General features: G+C 33.6%; 2 protein-coding genes and 1 pseudogene across 2 annotated transcripts; 1 reads left to right on the top strand and 2 right to left on the bottom strand.

Moving 5' to 3' along the window:
• Positions 1-4,236: 4,236 nt before the first annotated feature.
• Positions 4,237-9,908, top strand: LOC137623831 (uncharacterized). The gene is made up of 2 exons (XM_068354641.1): positions 4,237-4,425; positions 8,994-9,908. The coding sequence occupies exon 2, from the start codon at positions 8,994-8,996 to the stop codon at positions 9,663-9,665; it is 672 nt and encodes a 223-aa protein (XP_068210742.1). The 5' UTR covers positions 4,237-4,425; the 3' UTR covers positions 9,666-9,908.
• A 2,509-nt stretch (positions 9,909-12,417) lies between these two features.
• Positions 12,418-13,122, bottom strand: LOC137623832 (uncharacterized; annotated as a pseudogene).
• A 5,932-nt stretch (positions 13,123-19,054) lies between these two features.
• LOC137623834 (uncharacterized) lies at positions 19,055-21,423 on the bottom strand. Its single transcript, XM_068354642.1, has 2 exons — positions 20,950-21,423; positions 19,055-19,830 (listed from the first exon to the last, which is right to left on the bottom strand). The coding sequence occupies exon 2, from the start codon at positions 19,828-19,830 to the stop codon at positions 19,285-19,287; it is 546 nt and encodes a 181-aa protein (XP_068210743.1). The 5' UTR covers positions 20,950-21,423; the 3' UTR covers positions 19,055-19,284.
• Positions 21,424-25,461: the final 4,038 nt, after the last annotated feature.

A 25,461-nucleotide genomic window follows, 5' to 3' on the forward strand; every position in this document is an offset into this window, starting at 1 on the left:
AAGCAAATTATTATTATTATTATTATTATTATTATTATTATTATTATTATTATTATTATTAAGCTACAACCCTAGTTGGAAAACCAGGATGCTATAACTCCAGGGGCCCCAACAGGGAAAATAGCCCAGCGAGGAAAGGAAACAAGGAAAAAAATATTTCAAGAAAAGTAACAACATTAAAATAAATATCTCCCATATAAACTATAAAAACTTTAACAAAACAAGAGGAAAAGAAACAAGATGGAATAGTATGCCCGAGTGTGCCCTCAAGCAAGAGAACTTTAAACCAAGACAGTGGAAGACCATGGTACGGAGGCTATGGCACTACCCAAGACTAGAGAACAATGGTTTAATTTGGAGTGTCCTCTCCTAGAAGAGATGCTTACCATAGATACATTTTCATCCTCTGATTCTTCCTTAAAATGTTTCGAAGGTTTGTCAGGTTCTGTGAAGTTAAAAACATACTTATACAAAAATACAAATGTGAAAAAATTGATAAAAGTCTAGATATGCAATAAGTAAATTGAAATTAAAATTAAAATATAAAAAGAAATTCTTCTGTAGACGGGGTTATCTAAGTTTTAACTAGATTTAAAGTTTTCCTTACAAAATGTTTCCACCAGTCTTAGCTGGGTATTAAATCAAGTTTTGCATAAAATACTAAAATCCTCATTATCAAAATAGGTATTATAAGAGCCATGATTATATTCTATTACTATAGAGGAATGAAGAGGCTGGCCGAGAGGAAAAAGGTTTCTTGATTTTTAGAATTTTTAGTTTTGTATAGATATGTTTTTAAAGATGATGAATGCAAGAGTTGGTGAGAGGAGTAAAGAGGAAGGCCAAGGTTTGACTGGATGGATTAAGTGAAGAAAACCCTAGGTGACAGGAGGGTGGATGTGAGAGAGGCAAAAGAACCTGCTAGAAATAGGAAGGAATACCTAGCGATTGTGTCACAGTTCCGATTGGTCCCGCTGCTACCTCAGGTCGCCTTGGTGACCGCTGAGGTAACGGCAGCAGGGAAGTCTGCATATGAAGCTTCATTTGTAGATGGTGAGGGTGGACTGTGGTGCCCTAGCAATACCAACCAAACTTCACTGAGCCCCTCGTCAGGCAAAGAGGAACTGTGAGAAAAAAATCCCATTTTGTTCTTTTTTTTATGTCGGCTACCTTCCAAAATTGGAGGAAACGCCTTGGCGGATAGATACGTGTTTTTAAATTTACAGAACCTGATAATGGACACTTACCGAAACTCTGTTTTAAAAGAAAGTAAATGTATGAAAATGTGTCATCGTCTGAACATTCCATAACCAACATTAATAATGATAATAATTCATTTAATAAATATAGCATTGTTTCAAAATAGTACTTTATAAATTCTGGTGGTAATCATTTTATAGAAAAGATTGAATGAAGATTTTTATCATCGGGTCCGCGTAAACCAAAGTAAGACTTGTAACCAGGTAAACAAGTCATGTTTGATTTCGTTTCATATCAGGTTTTTTTTTTTAATGAATATTAACAAAGAATAATATTCCTCAAATAATTAACAAACAGGTCTCAGGATGATCATTCCTAGAAGAGTGGAATTTCACTATAAATAATATTGTGAATTGCTACAGAATCTTTTATTAGTATTCCAAATTTTAAAAATGTCATTCCCAAATTGATTTTGCGAAGGCCGTTGGGATGGGCAACCCAATGAAAAAGAGCAGAGGTGTAAAATTCAAGTAAAGAAAAGTATTATTTCACAATAGTGATGTGACAAGTAAAATTTTCTTACAGACACTAAAATTCTTTGCAAAGGATTTCATTGTCCTAGGCATTCTATAGAATATAAATCCTCCATATAATGATGTTGTATTCCTTCGTTTTGCAACACGTTGACCCTGAGTCTACCTCCCATAGATGAGTTCCTGTTGTATGACTAGAATGCGTAATGTTGCTTGGGTGTTCGTGGAGTCCCTAAGCTTAGAAAGAAGAAAGCTTCTTTTTGTATTTCAATTAATTTTCGTTTTTCTTGATGTTTTTTATATGCATTGGTCATACTGTGAATTGGTGTGACTATTTGTTAAATATATTCATCTATGAATAAATAACGAAAGTAAATAGAATTGACCTTATGTAGCCGATAAAGGTTAAGATAATATCCCAAGGATGTTAAGTCTCATAGGGCACAGAACTGGTTAGCATTTTCAAACTTGTGAATTATTCAATCAAGTCATCAAACTTATAATTTCCTCACTAGCATTCGTAATTCTAATCCATTCAAATAAAAAACACACACCTTTCAATATCAAATTCGCTCTGCCACGGTACCATAGACCCATAGGGAAGTTCACTATTTATAACCGGCTGGTCAAGGCCACGGTCTCTACCATTATTAGTTGTCGGTGCTAAAGCCTTAATTCTTGCTCGGACAAAAGTACATACCTTAAGAAAATCATTATGGATCTGTGATTCCGTGGTATAGGGAAGTCGTTGTTGAAAGGCATTAGTGGCCTATATATATATATATATATATATGTATATATATATATGTATATATATATATATATATATATAATATGTTGTGATTACAGATTTCCGTTTCTATAATATGAATAAAAACCCACATTCAGGAATAAATAGATAAATGGGTAAATAGATTAGTAAATTTCCTTTTTCTTATATATATATATATATATATACATATATATATATATATATATATATGGGTTTGTGAATTTATAAACTAGCTTATTTAGGAAAGATCTAATTTCATGTTACTTTTTTAAAATTATATTTTATTTTCTCATTACTCTCTTGAAGTTTATTTCTTCCTTCCCTTTCTTCACTGGGCTATTTTTTCTTGTTGTAGCCCTTGGGCTTAAGCATCCTGCTTTTCCAACTAGGGTTGTAGCCTACCAAGCAATAATAATAATAATAATAATAATAATAATAATAATAATAATATACATAAATCTATGAAAAATAATTTATCTTCCTTAAGGGTACATTCGGGTACAATATTCTATCTAATTTCTCGTCCTCTTGTTTTGTTGAAGTCTTTAGAGTTTATAAAGGAAATATTTATTTTAATGTTGTTACTGATCTTAAATTATCTTAATTTTCCTTGATTCCTTTCCTCACTGGGCTATTTTCTCTGTTGGACCCATTGTACTTATGCATCCTGCTTTTCCAATTAGGGTTGTAGCCTAATAATAATAATAATAATAATAATAATAATAATAATAATAATAATAATAATAATAATAATAATAATAATAATAATCTGTTCCTTTCTAAAGCCATGATATAGCAGCGAGAGGGTTGCAAAGTAACGTGAAGCTGTAAATGTGGGGTTTTGGATGGGTGAAGTTGAGAGCAGACAGAAGCCCAGGTGCGTCCCCCCCGGCTCTGCAAAACACTCGGAAGATCTCGGTGGATAAAGCATCTTCCTACGTACTGCATAAGGATTCTATACACTGCCTTATTAACTGCCTAATATTTATCCTTATCTCTCTCTCTCTCTCTCTCTCTCTCTCTCTCTCTGTACACACAGGCACCATACGTAGGCCTATGTATAACTTTATGCAACTATATTGTGTTTTCTCTCAAGACATAGCTTAATGTCATATATATATATATATATATACACACACATATATATATATATATGTATGTGTGTGTGTGTGTGTGTGTGTTTATGTACAGTATATCTATGTATAAGAATTTTTTAGTGATATCAAGTCAGCAACAATGAGCAGTTTTTGCAGCATCCTCTTAAGCATTTTGGGATTATGGGCATATAAGCCTTTCTATGTGTCTTCCTCATCACGCGATATACGGTAGAAAGGTCATTCCATGCGCCCTTAACCCCACCTTCACCCTAATTAAAAAATACCACATTCTTACATCATTGCCTTTCTTAGCCATCATATCCAGCATCAGCGACTAAAAAAAAAGGGGGGGGGGAAAATCTACCGTTATCACCACCCTTACTCTTTTCTAAATTTATCATTTCCCAACCAAAATTATCTACTTTTACCATATACTTCAGCCCCAAACGAAAAGATACACATTCCTATCGCCAGACACCAGTCCTCAACATATTACATCATACTACCACCAAAAAGACGTTCCGTCTATCCCTTCCGCTTCCATAGCAGCTCTCTTCTCGTCTCTACCCTTAGGGACACCGCCTCCTTCTCCCCTTTCATCCAATCCCCACCCAGGAGACCTCAGATCTCTGTCTTAAACCTCCCTGGCTGAAACTAGGAACGGTTAAGAAGCAAGGAAGGCTCGTCCTTATATGGCATGCTTATGACGTGAGCGTCCCGCCTTCCCTCACGGTTATAAAGGAAGAAGATTCTCAGCCAGGCGTCACATACCTATTTGACCTTCGCCAATTTGAGGTCCGTCTGCTCTCCAGTAACTCCTGAGGTGAGACTTGAGGGCGCTCAAGGGTTAGCTGACTCTTCAGAATAGTGCAGTTTACTAATAAGAGAGTGGTTGTTCAAGTGAAGTGGAGTCCTGAAGTGTTTTAAATGGAGTCCACTTCAGTGACGTGATATTAGTGAAGTTAATGGATGATGGATGATCCGTAGTTGGGGTTCGGATATATCTGCCTGACTGAAGCAGAAACTTGGAAAAACTATTTTTAAAGAAATGACCGAATTGAATAAATAAGGATATTATTAAACACTACTATTATTTTTTTCATAACTACTAAAAAAAATAGTATGAGGCTTTTTAATTGATTATGACTTTTTCAATCATTAGTAATCTCATATAAGAAACTAACATGTCGAATGATGGCCTTACTTTACAACGCGAAACAAATTTGACAAAGTATTTTGTGAGTTCCTTGGTATGGAGAATCTTATGCATTTTCTAGCGTTATTTTTACTTATGCATTGGCTGTTGTTTTTTAGTCTTTTATTGTGTAGATTGTAGGTATTGTATTATGAGTTATATTTTTCTACCATTGTGATATTCATTACGATACTTTTCTCTGCTAAGATGTAATTAGAAGGGAGGGAGCTGTGCAATTTGCATACCTCCCCAGCTAGGCTATGCGTCCTTTTTCCCATCGTTATCCCTACATTAAAGGGTCGGTTGCGCATCAGGCATGGTTTAATAATTTGGCAGAGGGTTTTTACGATCACATGCCCTTGCATTCACCTACCACAGTTATTACCGATGGGCCTAAGCTTTGACTAAATAGTCCAATTGCAAACCAGCAGTTTTCACAGTTATTGGCACTAGGCCTAGCCTTTGGTTAGAAAGCGAGGCAACAACTGTCCTTTTAATAGCTTTCCACGATACGCAAGACGTACCCTACCACAGGGTAACCAACTTGGATATGAAATAAGTAGAACTACAAGTCCACACAATGATTTTCACTTGGTTATAAAACTTGTTAGTCCCAAAAACTTGATCACATTTGCATTTGAATTTAATAGCCATCGTTGTTTATATACTCTTTTGAGTTTTTCTTTAAACCTTTTGAGATATCAGTTCATTTCCCTTTTCTCTTATGGGATCCCTTTGCTTTGTGTCTTACTTTACCTCCGTTCTTGCTTCCTTTCTTCCATTTACCTACCCACCCTCTTTTAACTTTTACCTCATAGTATAACTCTAGAAATTTACCTTGGAGACACGGTGCTAAATGGCCTCATAGGCCCCAGCGCCTGGCTATATAGTCAAAATACGTAATTCCTATCCTACCTGGATTGTCTTAGCTGAATTTTATGACTTCATGAAAAATGGAAACGATAAGTAAACCAATAACGAATTAATAACATTAGAAATAGATAACTACAGCTCTATCTTGTTCTATGATTAGGTTTGTATAAATCTATATCGATGTATATCTATTTACACAAAACACACACATACACACATACACACTTCTCCCTTACATGATAAAGTGTCTGGCTATATATATATATATATATATATATATTCCTGTCATGCTGAGGGGCTTTGCCGTAAATATAACTACTAGGTTTCTCCCAGTTCCTCGGGAAGGGTGGAGAGTAGTCATAGCCTGGTGAGAGAGGGCACCCTAAAAGATAAGCTCGGAAACCCCAATCTCCCTCAAATTGTCGAAAGTGCCGTGTTGTAGTTAGGAAAGGGGAGGAAGTGGGAAGGGTTGAATCTCTGTGTGTGTGCATATCTATCTAATTATTTAGCCGTCATTTTTGACAGGTTGGGTACCCTAATATATATATATATATATATATATGTATATATATATATATATATATATACTCGTGTATATAAAGCATATGTTGTAATTATTATTATTATTATTATTATTATTATTATTATTATTATTATTATTATTATTATTATTAGCTAAGCTACAACCCTAGTTGGAAAAGCAGGATGCTGTAAGCCCGAGGGCACCAAAGACAGTGCAAGACTACGGTACAGAGGCTATGGCTTTTTATGTGTAACTGTACAGTCATGAAACTTGGAATAGCCCAGCTTCAGACACATTATCAAATAGCAAGTTTATTCAAGTGAATCATCTCCAAGTACCGAATAAAACATTTTGTTCAGGATAAAATCCACAGAGAAAAAGTTTCCATAGAGGATTAAAACAAGTTTTTTTTTATTTTTTTTTATTGTCTCCCTTGTAATCCTTAATGGAGATTTAGGATCTGTACTTTTGCTCTCTAACTGGGATTACAGCTTGGCTCTAATAATTTTAATAATAATAATATTAGTAATAATAATAATAATAATAATAATAATAATAATAATAATAATAATAATAATAATAATAATAATAATAATAATAATAATAATGGTTCAAAATGAGGTTCAAAATAATTTGTTTATTTGATAAGCGATTTTATCTGTTATTAATTAAGTCTGTTAACGGATTTCCAAGGCGGATAAATTCCAGACACTGATACAAATTGTGTAATAAACAATTAGCCTGCACAAACGAATCTATCTAAAACAAAGACTCATATAATACATACACACATATGTGTGTGTTTATGTTTATATGTGTATTCTATATGTATGTATATTATATAGATGCTTCTGTTTATGGATGTATTTCTGCGTAAGTAGACAAAGTCCCCCAGATGAATCCCGTTCTTTGAGCATAATGTTAATGTAATAGAATGAACGGTCGACTCAACACCTACAGAGAGAGAATTAGGATGGAGTCATTCATAATCAGTTATTTCAAGTAATATGTTTAGAATAAAAATCATGTTCGGTACGGACAAAGCCAACCCAAAAGAAGACGAAATCAAAACTCGAAGAAGAAATGTGATTAAAACAGGTCTGTAGGACTTCTAGGACATAGGATCCTCCCTATTCAGATCTTATCATTGACAACGTTTCTTCAATTGAATGCAACTTATTCAAAGTTGTAGGTGTCTTTTTTCTATTGTTAGTTCACTTTGAGAAACATCTGGTTTGTTATTTCTTCAATTGCACAGAAAATTGATATTTTGAGAAATAAGATTTTTGGAGACTTGTTTGTGTTCAGGAAATCTTTTAATAACTTTATTCATCCATGTTTTGAATGTTGGTCTACTGCCTGAAGCTCAGAATCAGTCAGTTATCTTAACTTTTTAACCAAAATTTGATGTCTACGGAATAAATTCTCCTTAACCATATCATTTGCCTCTGGCTTCGTCGTTTCTATAATTATGACCATCATTTTATTATTATTATTATTATTATTATTATTATTATTATTATTATTATTATTATTATTATTATTATTATTATTATTATTATTATTATTATAAAGGCCCCTTATGAATGGCAGATGCAAGGGACAGTGACATTGACCTAGCAAGCAGGACAATGCCCATACTGTATATCATATGATCAGCGCCAAAGCCCTCTCTCCAAGCATGCTAGAACCAATGAGGGCCAGGTAATGGCTGCTGATAACTCAGCAAGCAGACCTTAGCTCACAACGATTGTAAGGTTGCAGACACTTAAGGAACTAACGACTTTGAGCGGGACTCGAACTCCCATCTGGCGATCACCAGACAGACCTGTTATTCTATATACCTTGTTACCCATAAGGCCACATTTAAATCTTTCCAGGTTATACAATTCACTACGTAGTATAAGATATGCAATTAATTATAATCTTGACTTTACATCCGTATTTTTCCCTGTTGGAGCCCTTGGGCTTATAGCATCCTACTTTTCCAACTGGGGTTATAGCTCTGATAGCAATAATAATAATAATAATAATAATAATAATAATAATAATAATAATAATAATAATAATAATAATAATAATAATAATAATAATAATAATAATAATAATAAGGTTCAATGCTACATAGTATCCTCAATGTTCTATTCCTACTGTGACAAAATTATGGAAACCTCTTCCCAACCAAACAATTGAATTTGCAGAACTTTCCGGGGTTCAGACTTAGTACGGTCTTTCTTATAAGTTTACTTCGGTGTTTTTAATGTTCTGTCTGTTATATTTTGATTTGATATTGTTAAATATCTCAATTTGTGTTGAATTGTTATTTCCATTTTATATATTCTTTAATTCTCCGTTTATTTTCCGCACTGGGCTTATTTCCCTATTGGGGCAATTGAACTTGTAGCACTACACTTTTTCCAATCATCCTCGCTTATGATAATAATAATAATAATAATAATGATAATAATGATAATAATAATAATGATGATAATAATAACAATAATAATAATAATAATAATTCATAACCATGAGTACTGAATTGACAGAAAAGTTACATTTTGAGACAATTTAAAAATAACATTCTTTCACCACTGACGAGACCTGTCACCTTAAAATCCCTTTTTTGTTTTCATATTTGTTCTGTGAATAATGTGATATATTCTATCTGTCACACGCATACAATGGTTTTCTTACATTAGTCCTTAATTTTTGTGATTAATTTTTTCATATTAATCACCAATTATCATCATCATCATCATAACAGTTATCACTATTAGTAACACAATCTCTTATATTCCAGATGCGCAACTCGACCCTCATCTCAGCCTCATTCGCAGTGACATGGATATGTGCCGCGGAAGGTGTTCTCCTCGGAGCGGCCCTTGCCTTAGGGGGTCTGGCTGCCCTGAAGGGCGCGGCCCTTGTCGGTCTACATAGTCACAAGCACAAGAAGAAATACCACCACCGCCCTCACTATTACATGCCTCACTATCACACTCCTCACTTTTATGGAAGACCCTACAGAGGATACCGGAAGGGCCGGTCTGTGGACGCGTCCTTCGAGGAATACGGCGAGGATATCCTCCTGTCCACCGTGGAGAAGCTGGATCCTAACGGCTGTATCCTGAAACTTCTGTGCCAGGCTCACATCAAGGGAGAAGAGGCGCGCTCGCTGGAAGAGGCCATCTTGGTTGACATGTTCTCCAACAGCACTGAAACTCTGACGTCGTATAACACAGCCTTCGTCTTTGCCACAGATATCGGAGTGAAAACGCAAGACCCGTCAGCCTGCAAGAAGTACTTCCCAAAGTGCCCCATGGATGAAGGAGAGCTCAGTGGGCTTCTGCAAATGGCGTGGGGCTGTGGGGTTAACGTCTTCGAAGAGAGTGAAGAGGAAATTGCAGAAGAAGAAAGCAGACAAGAAGTTGAACAAATTACAGAGGGAAGAGTGCCGACCAACACTACTTCCTAAGATATGCAGGTCGACCTCATGCGAATTCTCTCTCTCTCTCTCTCTCTCTCTCTCTCTCTCTCTCTCTCTGTATTTTACATTTTAATTTAACTTGCTTTTTCTAACCTATTCATTCCACTAGTTATAATTAAATGTTTTGTTATACGTTAAAATACATTTGTTTTGTATCTAGCTTCATAAATAGTATATGTTATGACTGTAACTGTTAATAAATAGACAAATACACGCTCACTCAACCACACACACACATATATACTGTATATATATATATATATATATATGTATATATATACTGTATATGTATATACTATATATATATATATATATATATGTATATATATACTGTATATGTATATACTATATATATATATATATATACATATATATATATATATATAAATATATATATATATATATATATACAGGTATATGCACTCTCCCAATTCAACATTTTCAACTCCTTAAAGTCTCACATTCTCAGGGAAAACATTTGTCAACTGGATACATACAAACACAACATACATACATGTAAAAGTATGTGCAAATGAATTGTAATATAAAAGTATACGAGTAATTGTTGTGGGCATTAAACGAAGAGGCTGATACTTCTGATTTAGATAAAATATAACTTACTATGATATACTGGAATTTTACTACCCAAGAATCTAAGATATATTGTGATTTCTTCGAGTTACCTTTATTATTATTTATAAAGGTCATTAAATGGTCTGAATTAGCATTTCATGTTGCAATCAATCTAATATGGTTGATTTTCCTGTTATATGCGATAATTAAGGAATTAAATGTTTAAATTGAGAAATAATGAATGAAGATTTATGTTTCCAGTAGTTAAGAAATAAAAAAATTATATTCGGAAGATTAATTCTCTTGAGTGTTTTAAAGACTAATATAGAATTTTATTGACAAAATTCTCTATAAAAAGGAAAATAAAGTAGATTCCACCGTTTGGTATTAACCACAGACCTCCCCTTCCGAGAAAGCTAGTTGCCGATCGAGTTTCTTACATTTCTTATAATACAGAAGTTGTTAATTATCGATGGTGGCAGTAAATAGAAATATAGTAATCTTATCACTAACGTTACTAAGTTTATCATACAACAACTGTGCGGAAATACAGACAAGATGTGCAATCATTTAGACACGGTTTGCTTTAATAACGTCTCTCTCTCTCTCTCTCTCTCCTCTCTCTCTCTCTCTCTCTTAATGTTACCCGCAAGGTTCTACAGGAAACAAATCACCCCCTAGGGACGTATACCTTTTTATAAAGCAGATTTATATCGGGCTGGATTATGTATGGTCACCTAAATACCCACGTAAAAATAAAAATGATTCAGCTATTATAAGATGATTCATTACTTCATATGGGATTTCTGTGTCGTTATACAGCTTCCTCTGATATTGTGTGGGGCAGGAATGAAAAAAGCCATCTAAAAGATAAAAATATATGAGATCTTTTTAAGAAAAGTTCTAAAGTTAAAATGAAAGAAAGTCAAGTACTATATGAAAGAATATTAAAAAAAGTACTTTTCATGACATATTCATAATTCTTTCTACACTGTTAAAAATTTGCATTAAAAAAACGGGTAAATGTCCGGCAACATTTATTCTAGGATTTTTACCGTTTTAAAACGAATATATTGACGTAAATGAGTGATATTACGGTCACCTACCCGAGAAAGATAATAACAAACTAAGGTAAAATTACGGTCGCCTATATTTAATGAAATACGATTGAGAACACCGATATTTTTACGGAGAATTTCCGATTAAGATTACGGTTTTTTTCTAACAGTGTAGTGTTTAAGATTTTATTTATTCATCTTTTTCTTACCTGAAGGATAGTTTCATTTATGAGTACCAACGCTACGAAACTATAATTAATTTGATAGTATATCCCATCGAAGAGCTTGAAGCTGAAGTGATGTACACAAAATCATTCTTCAGGAAAGGATCGTCAGGAAATCCTTAAGGATTGTGGACCCGACATAACGGTAAGGAGTCCTTTCTTTGAAGGATGCTCGAACGATATTCCTGAGAGAAAGAATAGGTTGATAGTTAAATAAATCTAGCTTGATTTATTATAAAATTGTTTTTTTTTTTTTAAACATTAATGAGTAAATATACAGTATCTCATTATATATTCGGGATATTTGGGAAATTCACCATACTTTGATGAGGATTTTTATATGAAAGGTAAAATTAATAGTAAAGTCATTCAATGCTTTTTATCTCTTTATTATAAATATACTTTTTTTTATAAATGAAAATAACGTGTATATATATATATATATATAAAAGAGAGAGAGAGGAGAGAGAGAGAGAGAGAGAGAGAGTGGCAACCATACATGCATATATATGTCTATATATACTTACATTTGTATACGCACACACACACACACATATATATATATATATATATATCTATATATTATATATATATATACATTTATGTATATATATATATATATTTATTTATACATGCAGATATAGGATATATATATATATATATTTATATATATATATATGTGTGTGTGTGTATAATATATATATATATAATATATAGAGAGAGAGAGAGAGAGAGAGAGAGAGAGAGAGAGATTCTCTCAACATTTGTTAACGTTTTAGAATATCGTAGTTAAAATCTTGAAAATTCAATTCTGTCAATGAGGAAGGTAAAACCACGAATTCTCGGAAACTTTCTTTATTGAAAACAATCAAAATCTTATCTCCTATTAAACGTCATAATACTACCTATATCTTTCAACAAGACTTACAAAATATAGTAACAAAACCCGAAAATTGTTTCAAGAACTGACAATATGCAAATCAACAACATTAAGCAAATCATTGCATAACTTATCAAGGAAAATGAGGTGATTTATTCCTGTGAGTGTTCCTTCTGAAGGACTTGCACCCCACAAGCCCAGGCCTCCTGAAGGAGGCTACCAACCTCCTCGCCTGTGAAAGGGCATTGACCGAAGTACCTCTCACAGACGGCAGGATCTCTGTTCGGTTCCCTATCTCGGAAGCAAAGACGAAGGCGGCGGTGTGGGCAGTAAGAGCCTCCGTCCTGTTGCCAAACATCTGGACCAGGACCTCTTCCTCCGGGGTCCTGGAGGACTCCTCCTTGAACTGCAGGTGACAGAGCAACTTCAAGATGCAACCGCTTTGGTCGAGCCTCACGACGGTCGACAGGAGGCGTTCCTCCGCCTGGTCATCGGCGCCGACTTCGTCAGCAGAGCGTTTGAAGAAGTGACGGACCGAAGAGTCCTTTTTTCTTTCCTATGGCGTAACCGAGGAAGGGTGGCTCCCTTCAGGACTGCTAGACCTCCAAGGACGAGGCCTGTGGCCACGCCCCGTGAGGATGATGGTGGCATTAGTGGTGGCTACCCACAAGAAGGGCCAAAGTAGCCAGGGTCAGTTTGCTGTGATGCATCTACAATGGGCAGAGGACCTCTTATTAGTTAAAGCTTCAGCATATAATATAATAAACAGATTGATTAGAGCTATAAACAATTATATTTTGCAATTCTTTTGAATTTTGGAGTTTATCAGAACACAGCTTTGCTTGCATCATTACGAAAAATTTTTGCATGACACGAGGTTAAATTTGAAGTAAATCGCTTCCTTTTATCAGACTTCTTATTAATGAAAAAAAAAAAAATTAAAAAGGTGGTTCTACCCGAGTTCATTTGAAGTGACCATACCTTGAATTCGGCTGCGACTTTGTCCAGTCCAAATCTTTAACATGCTCCACCCACAAACATCAGGATTGGGGCTACTCAAATGGTCTTTGCTCAGCTGTGGCTAGCTTCACTCGGAAATAAACATTATGCCATTGCTCCTATGTTATGGTAAGCAGTACAGTACATGGATGCGCTACATACGCCAATCACGATGATCACAATTAAAGTGTCATAATTACCCATAATCTGTTTTATTACTATCATTGTTATGTTTGCATAAATCAGCTGTGAGAAGGTGGAAGCCAATCACGATGTTTGTGGGTGGAGCATGTTTAAGATTTTGAACTGGAACCAGTTTCTTTCATTTAATTTGATTTTGGCAGTTATATAACAACAAAAAATACCTAAAAAACGAGAGATTTAATTTAAATTTGAACTTTTTACTAGCTTTGCTATTTTTAAGACCAAGCAAACCATGGGATTAATAAATCATATGAATCTTAGGTCGTGCTGACAGTGACGTCACAAAATCAAAATGTGTACTATTGAGACTATTTCCCAAGATTAGGAAAGAAATCTTTAATTATATGTCATCATAATATAAGAAAATAAAGCTATAGATTTTAGTGGAAACCATTCTAGATTTCACTGAATTCTTTTTCAAAAAGTATTCCATATTCAGTGGCGGAATACGTATTTTGTCAAAAAAAAAAAAAAAAATATTTCCAAACAATTTTACATTCATGTTCAAAGAATTATAGGTAAAATTTATCCTCCTGATTATTTTGTCAAATAAATATGGTCTGTGATTTTTTCATGTAGCCCTGAAATTTTATGAGAACCGATTTGAATTACCTGTGTACTAGAGTATTCAAAGAATTCGTTTTCTTTCTTTCCAGCAAATGACCGACGTTAGTCATCGCACTCACATTGCAAATCCATTTTATTTTCAGGCAGAAATTATATATGTTGATCTTCAAATTAAAAAAAAAAATGAACGCCCAATAAAAATAGTTTATGTATTTCGCTTTCAACAACCGATTCCTTCATCTTCTAATTACAAATTAAATTCATCATCTAATAACAAACGTATCGTACAACCTTTAAGAGAATGCATAATAGTAATCGGACTATTCATCAAACTTCTCTTGAGAACCATAACAATAACAAACAACTTACTTTGCAACGGCGTCTTGAAAACTCCCCAAAGCGTGAACACTCGCTGGATAATCTGCCGAAAACAAGCCAAGCATCCTTATATACGCCGAGCTAGATCTAAGAAAGTTCGAGTCCTGTCATCCTATTGGCCAAAGAGCATTTAGGTATCGAAAGGGAAAGGCATGTCTGGGTGAATGACCCACATTTTGAACCTCGAAAATAGGCCAGAGAACCCAGGAAAGGTAAATTAGCGAAGACAAGCGGAAATAACTGGGATAAAAAGAGGATCTGGACAACGCAAGTGCTTCTTTTGACCAGCGTAGATGATCAAGCAGCGGGTCTATAACAAACGCACTAGCAACAGGATGTTAACTTTTTGACAGTTTGAATTTATATATATATCATATATATGTATATTATATATATGTATGTATATACATACATATTATATATATATATATACACACACATATATATATATATATATATATTCTTTCCAGAGTAGAATACGTTAACGTAGTGAAAGATTTTGTGGATCTCCATGATCAGCACTGCTGTACTAATCAAGGACACCCCTACCAAGATAGTTTGCTTTGAGCGATCAGACAAAATTCTCCTACCCATCACCAATCCACACTGGCCTGTAAAAAGAAAAAAAAAGAAAAAAAAAAAAAAAAAAAAAAAAAAAAAAAAAACTTTTCATTATGATCAAAAATGAATAATAGCATTAATCAGTAAACTTGCACCATCACTAGTACATTTGTGACATTCCCTTTTCTCTTGATATCGTCACGAAGGCACCGTGGAACACCTGTCAGGTGATGGACGATTCCTGGTGGTTACTTCAAGCGTTGGGAGTGACGAGGTATCTTTGCACTGATGTTTCCTTTTAATGATAATCCACAAATTCTCTATTGGGTTAAGGTCTGGGGATGACCCAGGCCAGTCACTAAGAAAATGAACTTCACAATATTTCCGTCAATTCAAGACAATTTTTGTGGTGTGGTACGATGCCCAGTCTCACATAAAAATACTGGTGCTAGTCTTTTAAATTGACTCCTCTAAATGGTCTGCAAAAATCAGAAATATTTACATTTATTATAAGAATTAGTAAACAGACAAATACTAACAGTTCTCAGCAAGAATTCACTAACAGTTCTCAGCAAGAATTCACAATCAGTTCTCAGCAAGAATTCATGGTGTGCTTTAGCACACTGGTACAGGTAGGAACTACAACACACATTACAATTCACATTCCCTTTTGACAGAATGGACTGATATCTGTGCAGTAATTCCAGTGATGATTCCATAACAATGGTAAATAGTTATCAGCAATTTCTATTTATTACTTGCAACTTTTTCTACCACAATCTAATAAGTTATATCCTTCCTAATGACAAGATTAATATAACAGGCAGTCCAGTGCCCTTACGTAGAACAGACTAGAACAGTAATGAAAAAAACAATGTTAAAAACTTTCTTTAAACAAAAGCATTCAGGAAATTCCAGTGATTGGTAATAGAGGAACTGCTTGTTCTTTTGTGCTGCTACTATTTCCAGCCAAAAATCTTTAACATGCCACGCCTACAAGGATCGTGATTGGCCGCCACTCATGTCTTTACTCCACCGTGTCCCTCTTCGCTTGCTAATTAACATTATCTCATTGCTCCTCTGATCTAGCAAGAGGTACATGGATGTGTTGCGCATGTCATCCGCGTGGGTCACTATCTAAAGTATTATAATTACTATAATCGGCTTCATTATTATTATTTTCATGTTTACATGAATCAGCTGTGAAAAGATGGGGCCAATCACGATGCTTGGTGGCGGAGCAAGTTAGAAAATATGAGCTGGACCTAGTCGTTTCCCACACTTTGCAGTCAAGGGCTTACAAATTTGGTTGCCATAAAGTAAAATATATTGATTTTAATTAATCTACTTTCAGTGTTTATTCTACAAGGAGATAATGTTCCTTCTATTATAAAGAAGTATTCATTGAGATAATTTTTATATGTAAATCAGAAATTCATTTTGTAAAGAATCTTACACTTACCATATTACAAAATTCTCTTAATTTGATAAATTCTCTTTGTTGTGCTCCAATGTTATCTCATTTATAAATTTCGTTTATTTAATGTTTATATTATCGTAAGGTCTTCCTTTTATTATATCCACATGGCATGCACTATTCTCAAATCTAAACTACATATCTGAATGTCAATAGATATTTTTAATAACATAACTCCTCTACATAATCCCAGTTGCATTGATCCTGCTAATTTTCACTATTATACTCCTTTTCATTTTTAGGTCAGAAAGATTCAAATAGTACTGTTGACTAAGACTTATGCAGAAAATGTAAGTCCAGTAAATTACTTAGGTCTATTTTTTTTTTTTTTTTTTTTTTTTTTTGTACGCCAGCAGTTTATGACTGGATTCTATAATTTGCCTTTTTACGATCAGGTATATATTGATAAATTTCCTCATGATATTTGTCATAAACATATGGAGATTGCAGCTACAGGTATTTTTGATAAAATAATAATAATAAAAATCATGACTATGATAGTGAAATAATGATGATAATAATGATAATGATAGTGATAGTATTAATGAAAGTAATAAAGATAATGTGACGAGCCAAGAATAAGTTGTGACTCAAAAGCGGGATGCAAGCAACTGAATCACAACTTACTCTTGGCTCGTCACATTGGTGACCCCGGAGTGATTCTATAAATAGGTTTCGGTTTGAATATACTGCACAGTAGTATGAGAGGGACAACTCGCTAAAGTTTTTAGAAATAAAAGATAACAAATGTTAAATATTGCAACTGGTAATAATTGATATATTCATTTATTTTGAACATTTATATTCAAATCTGTTCATTATTAACATGTGTATATACGTACACCATACATATCCATACACACAGACACACAAGCATACACACAAATAATATATATATATATATATATATATGAAAATATATATATATATATATATATACATACATATATATACATACATACATACATATATATATATATATATATATACATATATATATATATATATATATATAAAATGTATGTATAAAGTATATATACACATGTATGCATACATGTATGTATGTTCGCGTCCGTTTATGTGCATTTGTTTATTGTGCGTGAATGGAAAAGACAGGAAGGAATTATTATAATATATCTTAAACCAAAGGTAGAACGTATGAGAAAACTGATGAGCCAGTTCTCCTTTACAGAAAGAGAATCCCCAAGGTGAGCTGTGTGTGTGAACTATTCGTGACATCAAAAGAATTATAACATCAAGAAGTTGTTTTAATGAGAATACGAGTATTTAGAGGAAGGAGGAAAGAGAGAAAAAGATAATGATTGAAATAATTTGAAAGGAAGGACGTGAGCATTCAGGGGCTGCGAGGTAAAGGCTAATGGTGCAGTGTATGTGGGGTGGGTCCGCATGCTGTTGGTGAGACTCTAGTGTAGTTGTATGAAGTGGATTAATGATGTGAAGATTTTATGCACAGAAGTTTTATTCAATAGTTCAATAATAAAAAATAGGAATTGGATAGTGAGAATTGCCTTTTCTTTCTAGTCGTATCTGTTACAGTATACACGCACACACACACACACACACACATATATATATATATATATATAGATAGATAGATAGATAGATAGATATATATATATATTTGTGTGTATATGTATAAATATACATATAAATATATATATATATATATATATACATATATATATATATATATATATATACTGTATATATATATATATATATATACTTCTAGGGTTGTAGCTTGGCTAGTAATAATAATAATAATAATAATAATAATAATAATAATATCCATTTTTAAAACGGCAAATGCCTAGCAACATTTATTCCAGGACTTTTGTCGTTTTTTACGGCAAATTCTTAACAGTGTAAGAAAAATGCCAGGGCCTCAACTAGAGAAGGGTCCAACACCAGTTCTTAAAGGATCCTATATAAGTCCAAAGACATATTAATACAAAACGTAATGCCACACAGATACATAAATATCATTTATGGAATCTTTGTGTAACTTAATTATGAAAGATCATTCTCAAATAATATTAAAAAAAAACATCAAATGGGTAGACAGAGATATAATAGCGATAGATAGATAGAAGAATAAATTTTGAATGAATGAATCGTGTTTCAATTCTTATGTGATATTTGTATTATAATTATTATGTAGCAAGTTTCAGGAAAAAAATAATAAGGATTTTTTTTCTATGTATAAATTTTATTGCAATAATCAAGATTATATATCGATAGTAAGAAAAATAGCTCCATAATATGAAACTTCTTCAGTTAACATATTCATTTTGTTTGATAAATGATTGATAAATTCCAGCATATATATATATATATATATACACACACACACATATATATATATATATATATGTATATATATATATATATAAAATTTAAAACTATATTGGAAGCTATTTCATACTGGGTATTTAATAAAAAAAAATTGACATATGTCTTGTAAAACTCCAAAAAGTGTCAAAACAATAAAAAGTTGTCTTTTATATGTCTAATTATACTTTCCCAAAAAGTAAAATTTATTTATGATGAAAATAATACTTTAAAAAAGATCAAAATAATGTTAATGAAGAGAGGCCAAGTCGTCCCTCAATCGAAGACCATTTCATAATCTCTCTTCTTCTGCTTTCCCGAAGACTTCTCACCGTCATTCCAGGGTAGGCCTCAGGGCGCAACCCCAAGACTCCTGAAGCATATCGCTTACGTTATCCTTGGAGTAAGGGCAGGAGTGGAAGTGTTCCTCACAGACGGAGGAGTCAACTCCCTTCCTGCCGATCTCAGCGGCGTAGGCGAAGGCCGAACTGTAGGACCCCTGGTCATCAGAAGTGTTGGAGAACATCTGCACCAGGACGTTTTCTTCTGGAGTCCTGCGGGACTCCTCCTTGAACTGCAGGTGGCAGAGCAACTTCGGGATGCAACCGGTTGGGTCCATTTTCTCGACGGCCGACAGGAGTTCGGTCTCCTCCTCGTCCTGGACGTGAACTTGTCCATCTACGGATCGCTTGAAGAAAAGTGGCTTGGAGAGCGTCTTCTTCTTCTTGCCGATGGCGTAGCCGAGGAGGGCTGCGCCCTTCAAGGCAGCCAGGCCTCCCAAGATGAGGCCGGTCGATGCTCCGGCGATGGCAAAGGTGGCATCGACGCTGGCTATCGACGCGAGGGCGACAGAGAGCAGAATGAGGTGGCTGGAATGCATCTGGAACGAACAAGAATATACCATCAGTAATAATCAAGTTTCGCTGCCATTGTAACTGACATGAACATTTTCAAACACTGCCAATCACAAATACTATTATTATTATTATTATTATTATTATTATTATTATTATTATTATTATTATTATTATTAGCTAGGTTACAACTCTAGTTGGAAAATCAGGATGCTATAAGCCAGGGGCTCCAACAGGGAAAAAATAGCCCAGTGAAGAAAGGAAATAACGAAATAAAAAACCTTCAAGAGAAGTATTGAACAATTAAAATACATTTAAAAAACACTAACATCATTAAAATAGATCCTTCATATACAAACTATAAAAGCTCAAAGAACAGGAAGAAAAATAAGATAGAATAGTGTGTCCGAGTGTACCCTCAAGCAAGAGAGCTCTACCCTAAAACAATGTCCAATTTTCTTAGTTTTAAGAGACTTCTACCACCAATAATAAGAATATATTTAATTCCAGTTATTCATGAACTGAATATACGTTTATATTTCTACGGAAAATATATTTCATTACCATAACGCAAGAACATTTACTAATATCGAATATATTTTCAAGTTCTATGAATATATTTGAGCACTGTTAGTCATGCGGTACTCAAGCAGCCGAGAATATATTTCAGATTATGTCATGAGCTGGTGATAATGCTAAGAAGTAAAAAGAATGTGTTTCCACATTGTCTATGACTATTACTAGACTGCTAGTGTTATTACAAAAAGTTACTGTACGGGAAAAATGTTCAATGGTGTTTTTCCTCAGAATTTTTATTTTCCATATTCAATGAATTGTTCATCTCGATTGATCATTTTTAACAGATGAAGGTATATTAATATTTGTTGTTATTTGTGTGTGTATAGTTTACATTTCACCTGTATAGTTTTTTTTTTTAACGAAATTTTAATTTTTTCTCTACTGTAAACGATAATGATATAGTGTACCCTCTACACAAGAGTCATAGTGAAGATATCAAATGTAATAGTCACAGTTCGAATAATAATAATAATAATAATAATAATAATAATAATAATAATAATAATAATAATAATAATAATAATAATAATAATAATGATAATAATAATAATAATAATAATACTTACTTCAGGAAGCTCTTAGTATTTAAAGCAGACGATCACTCTGAGTAAACTGATGCTTTCGAAAGCTACTCTGGGGTTCTTATATACTCACTGAATCTCCAATTCTATTGGCCGTTGAGGACACCGAAAAAGCAAAGGGCGGAAGCCATCGTGTCGAAATACTAAAGGGAATAATGGGGAGGGGAGGTCAAAAAGGGGAAATAACAGAGGTGAAAACAAAAAAGTTGGGTAAAACCAGGACATAAGAGAGGTGTCCCTTACTACCGGGAATCGGCAAGTTAGACCTATCCGGTGAAAGTGATGGTGGTAGTCTCTGGAAACGTTCAGCATCCTGCCGCCAGAATTAACAACAACAGTAAACTGTATTCTGTAAGCAGGATATTTCTAATATAATTAACTCTTGGAGTTTGACTTCATTGTGAACCATTGCGCCTGGTACCAAACGGATAAGGTTTGTTGCAAGGTCGTTATTTAGCAAATTCATCCGATCTCGGGACGGCAAATTCTCACCGAAAGAGTCTACATTGGAGCATGAGACTACGATGATTGGTAGCCTATTAACGCTGGGTGCAAATCTTCTATTATTAAAATGAATGTCCGTCAATTCATGTTTTTGTTTCTTATGCTTTAGAAGCTAATCATATTGTCTTGAAAAATACTTTAAAAACACCGAAGTTTCTGTTTTTGACGTTGTTAATAGTTTATAGAGGACATGCCTGTTTTGGCGTTGTTACTGTTTTTAGAATGATTTACTGTTAATTTATTCTCATCATTTATTTATTTCCTTATTTCCATTCCTCACTGGGCTATTTTTCCCTATTGGAGCCCTTGGGCTTATAGCATCTTGCTTTTCCAACTAGGGTTGTAGCTTGGCTAATAATAATAATAATAATAATAATAATAATAATAATAATAATAATAATAATAATAATAATAATAATAAAGTGTTTTATGAAGTTAACCACGTCTGGCTTTACAATATTTTGTAAAGGTAATTGTGTTGTCCATGTATTCAATTGTAATCTTATTAACATATTTGGCCTCAGTTCTGACAAATTAGTCAAATTAGTCATCAATATTCATCTGTAATCGGATATACAGGATTGCAAATCCTATTTGTAATTATCAAAAGGAAAATTACTTCGCAAATCTGGTTTTGTCAATAATTACTGCAAATGTTTTCATTTCTGACATTGTCCTAAATTTCACTACAGACAGTATCAATGTATGATACATTTAACAAATAAAGATATGAGCTAGTCAGATATATATAATACAGTAATTTGGTGACATTCCACTATATATATATATATATATATACACACACATATATATATATATATATATGTGTGTGTGTGTGTGTGTGTGTGTATACAGTATACATATATATATATATATATATTATATATATATATATATATATGTGTGTGTGTGTGTGTGTGTGTGTATTTATATGTAGCTTTCTACCTTCTCTTCTAATTATTAACACTTTAGATGCTCTACCTAATTTTTCAAACCTTGGTCACAACCACCTCAGCCATCTAACAACCAGGTACTTCAACGAATAGGCCAATAACCATACCTGGGTTTAACTTACAAACAGACATGCCTATCTGTTCGTCCTCGCCCAGGGGTCGAATCAGAGACCTATATGCTATAAATAGAATGAATTATTAAGACTATTCATATGGAACGCCTATTGTCATAAATAAGAACTGTGTCCATTTGTTCAAGTCTTTATTGTGGAACAATGACAACGTTTACCTAAAAAATGAACAGAGAACATCACTACCAATCAAATTCTCAATTAAATTAATGTCACATTTCTCTATTATTTATCTAAAAGTCGATAACATTTATATTTTCATTCAGAAAGTAGTTGATACGCCAAGTGTTAAGACTACACCAAAATTTGCAACTGGAATTACTTACCATTCATCCATTTCATAAAGTCACTATTAAATGGAAATGGTCTGCTGTTATACTATTTAGTTATATGTGATGCTAAATTAACTTTATTATCAAAAAAAAATTTAAGTCGGAATATTTACAGTTGCGGCGCATATAACCTTCTTGGGTTTTAAGTATGTTTTTATTGAGATATTTAAACCTATGGTAGTCTCTAGAACAGCTATGTCAATTTCTTGATTACTTATTTCCACAATTTTAAATTTTATGGTTTATTGATATATTTTCTAAATAATTGATACTCGGGCATCGAATATTTAAAGTAAGATTATGTTCAGAACGAAAAATTAATATTATGCTTTTTAATATCACGAAACTAAAAGCGTGAAAAACCCCAGTCTTCACAAAGACATGTCCGTCAATTAAGCGTTGAATATAGTTCAAACTTTAAAAAAAAAATATCTCAAAAATATACATAATAGATAATTGCATATTTCATATATTGATGGAATAGATTACATACACCAATGTTGAATGTAAATTTTTATTTACTATATATATTCCACAGCTCACACACTTCAGGACATTACTGGAACGAAAATATAAAGACGTCAGTACACGTAATTTGACGTAAATTCGTAAACTTTTGCTCCTGTGTTGTGAACGCCTAACTATCCGCAATTTTATATACAAGGCCAATACGTCGTGAGAACGAGTGAATATAAATATCCAGGAAACATTGTTTCTTATCGGTATGTAATAGCTAAAGAATACTTAGAATGGAAACTGGAAAGGCATCGTGTTACGAACAATACATCAAGCTAACTCGTTGCCAACCAAGTGTTGTCACCCGGACTAGCTTATTACTGTGTATACTTTAGCCAAATATCCCTCATTTCGCAAAGACGTGAAAGCATTAGGCACAAGGAAACATCAAATACGAGCCTCGAAATCGCCAAGACTTTAAATCACATGCTATTGTAACTAGAACTCAACGTGAATTCTCCAACAATCCTTCAATTCGACAGGCTGTTGTTTATTCCAGGTAAGCCATTTTTTTTAAAGCATAAGGTAACTTGTAATTATATCGCTTTAGCTTGCTAATTGTACTGCCCACTGTGATATTTATAAGACATAGCTTAGATCGAGGTATTGGCATTACATTTTAGTTATTATTTAAGCCTTGAAAAAGGCTTGTTTAATAGCTATATTTAGATAGTGTTTGTCACAGTCATTTGTTATTTCGATACCCTTCTTAATCCAATACTACTAGTGTCAGAATAATTGAAATGTACTCATAAGTACCCAATTTCGGTATAGAGTGCTTTCAATACACGTCATCAAACTTCCGGTCCGCCATCTTGGAGGGCATACAAAGACGCGTTCAGTGAATAGCTATGGTTGAGCTGTTGAATATTTAGCCATTTCATCACATTCACATTCACACAATGCCCAGTTTTTGCGCTATTGTTGGCTGTGGGAATCGAGGACGAAGAGATGACAAGAGTTTCTACCGCATACCGGCAGTTATTCAGAATCAGGACAAAGATACAGAAGAATTATCCAAGTGCAGACGTGACTTGTGGTTGACCAGAATATCACGAGCTGATCTACGTGAATCCTCACTATCCTAAGCACGTATCTGTTCTGATTATTTCATATCAGGTCAGTCTCGGCTAGGCCCTAAAAGTATCATTATTCCTGTGTAAACATGCTATATCCGATCGCATGGGTGACTTCAAAAGTATCACCGTCAGTTCAGTGTGTAGTGTGTGTGGGGGAGGGGGCATCTCAATTTTTAAACATCAAAAGGGGCATCTCAGATTTACAAAACAAAAATTAAAAGCGCCCATATTAGCTATATTAACAAAGGCTACTTACCTAGGTCTCTCTTTCGCCAAGGTGCTCATGCCTATATATAATTAAGTGTATATTTATATTTATTTTAATTTGTGTATTAAATTGTGCAGACATACAGGCCTATGTGATGAATAAACATTGATTATAAATAATAATAATAATATCTGAAAGCTGGTTTAATCCGAAGGGGTCTTCAGCTTATATATGAAACATCGAAAAAATAATTAAACTTGTGCATTTAATTGCAAGGAGGCAAAACGATCATCCAAGAGCATTACAATAGAGTTTGTCCATCATATGTTTATATGTATATAAGAAATTATAGCATTTGTAACCAAACACAAACACAATGGTTAGGCATGAACTGATAAAGATTTGACATAATAATGCTAAACTTTTACATACATTTTGACAATCAAAAATTATAATACACAAGGTTAGGCTAAATGATCAATATTAGCATTATAATTATAAACACTCTCTTCATCGGCCCAGTGTTTATCTAATTTTGGACTAAAAAGCATTAAAGGGAAAAATAACCAATTCTGGAAGCAGATTATTCAATGGGAATGTATGCCCACTCATGTTCTGGGTTGGCCGACAGTACCAAGTAGTTCACCATATCAATGTATGAAATACTGGGAAAATCCTCAATATTTTGACTGAATGAATTCTGCATCTGGTATGGATCTAGGCCATCAATTAGATCGAGTTTCTGCTTGTAAAAACGCTTATCATCACCCGACA

Source organism: Palaemon carinicauda, chromosome 30, assembly GCF_036898095.1.
Source record: "Palaemon carinicauda isolate YSFRI2023 chromosome 30, ASM3689809v2, whole genome shotgun sequence".
In the NCBI taxonomy this organism is placed as follows: Eukaryota; Metazoa; Arthropoda; class Malacostraca; order Decapoda; family Palaemonidae; genus Palaemon; species Palaemon carinicauda.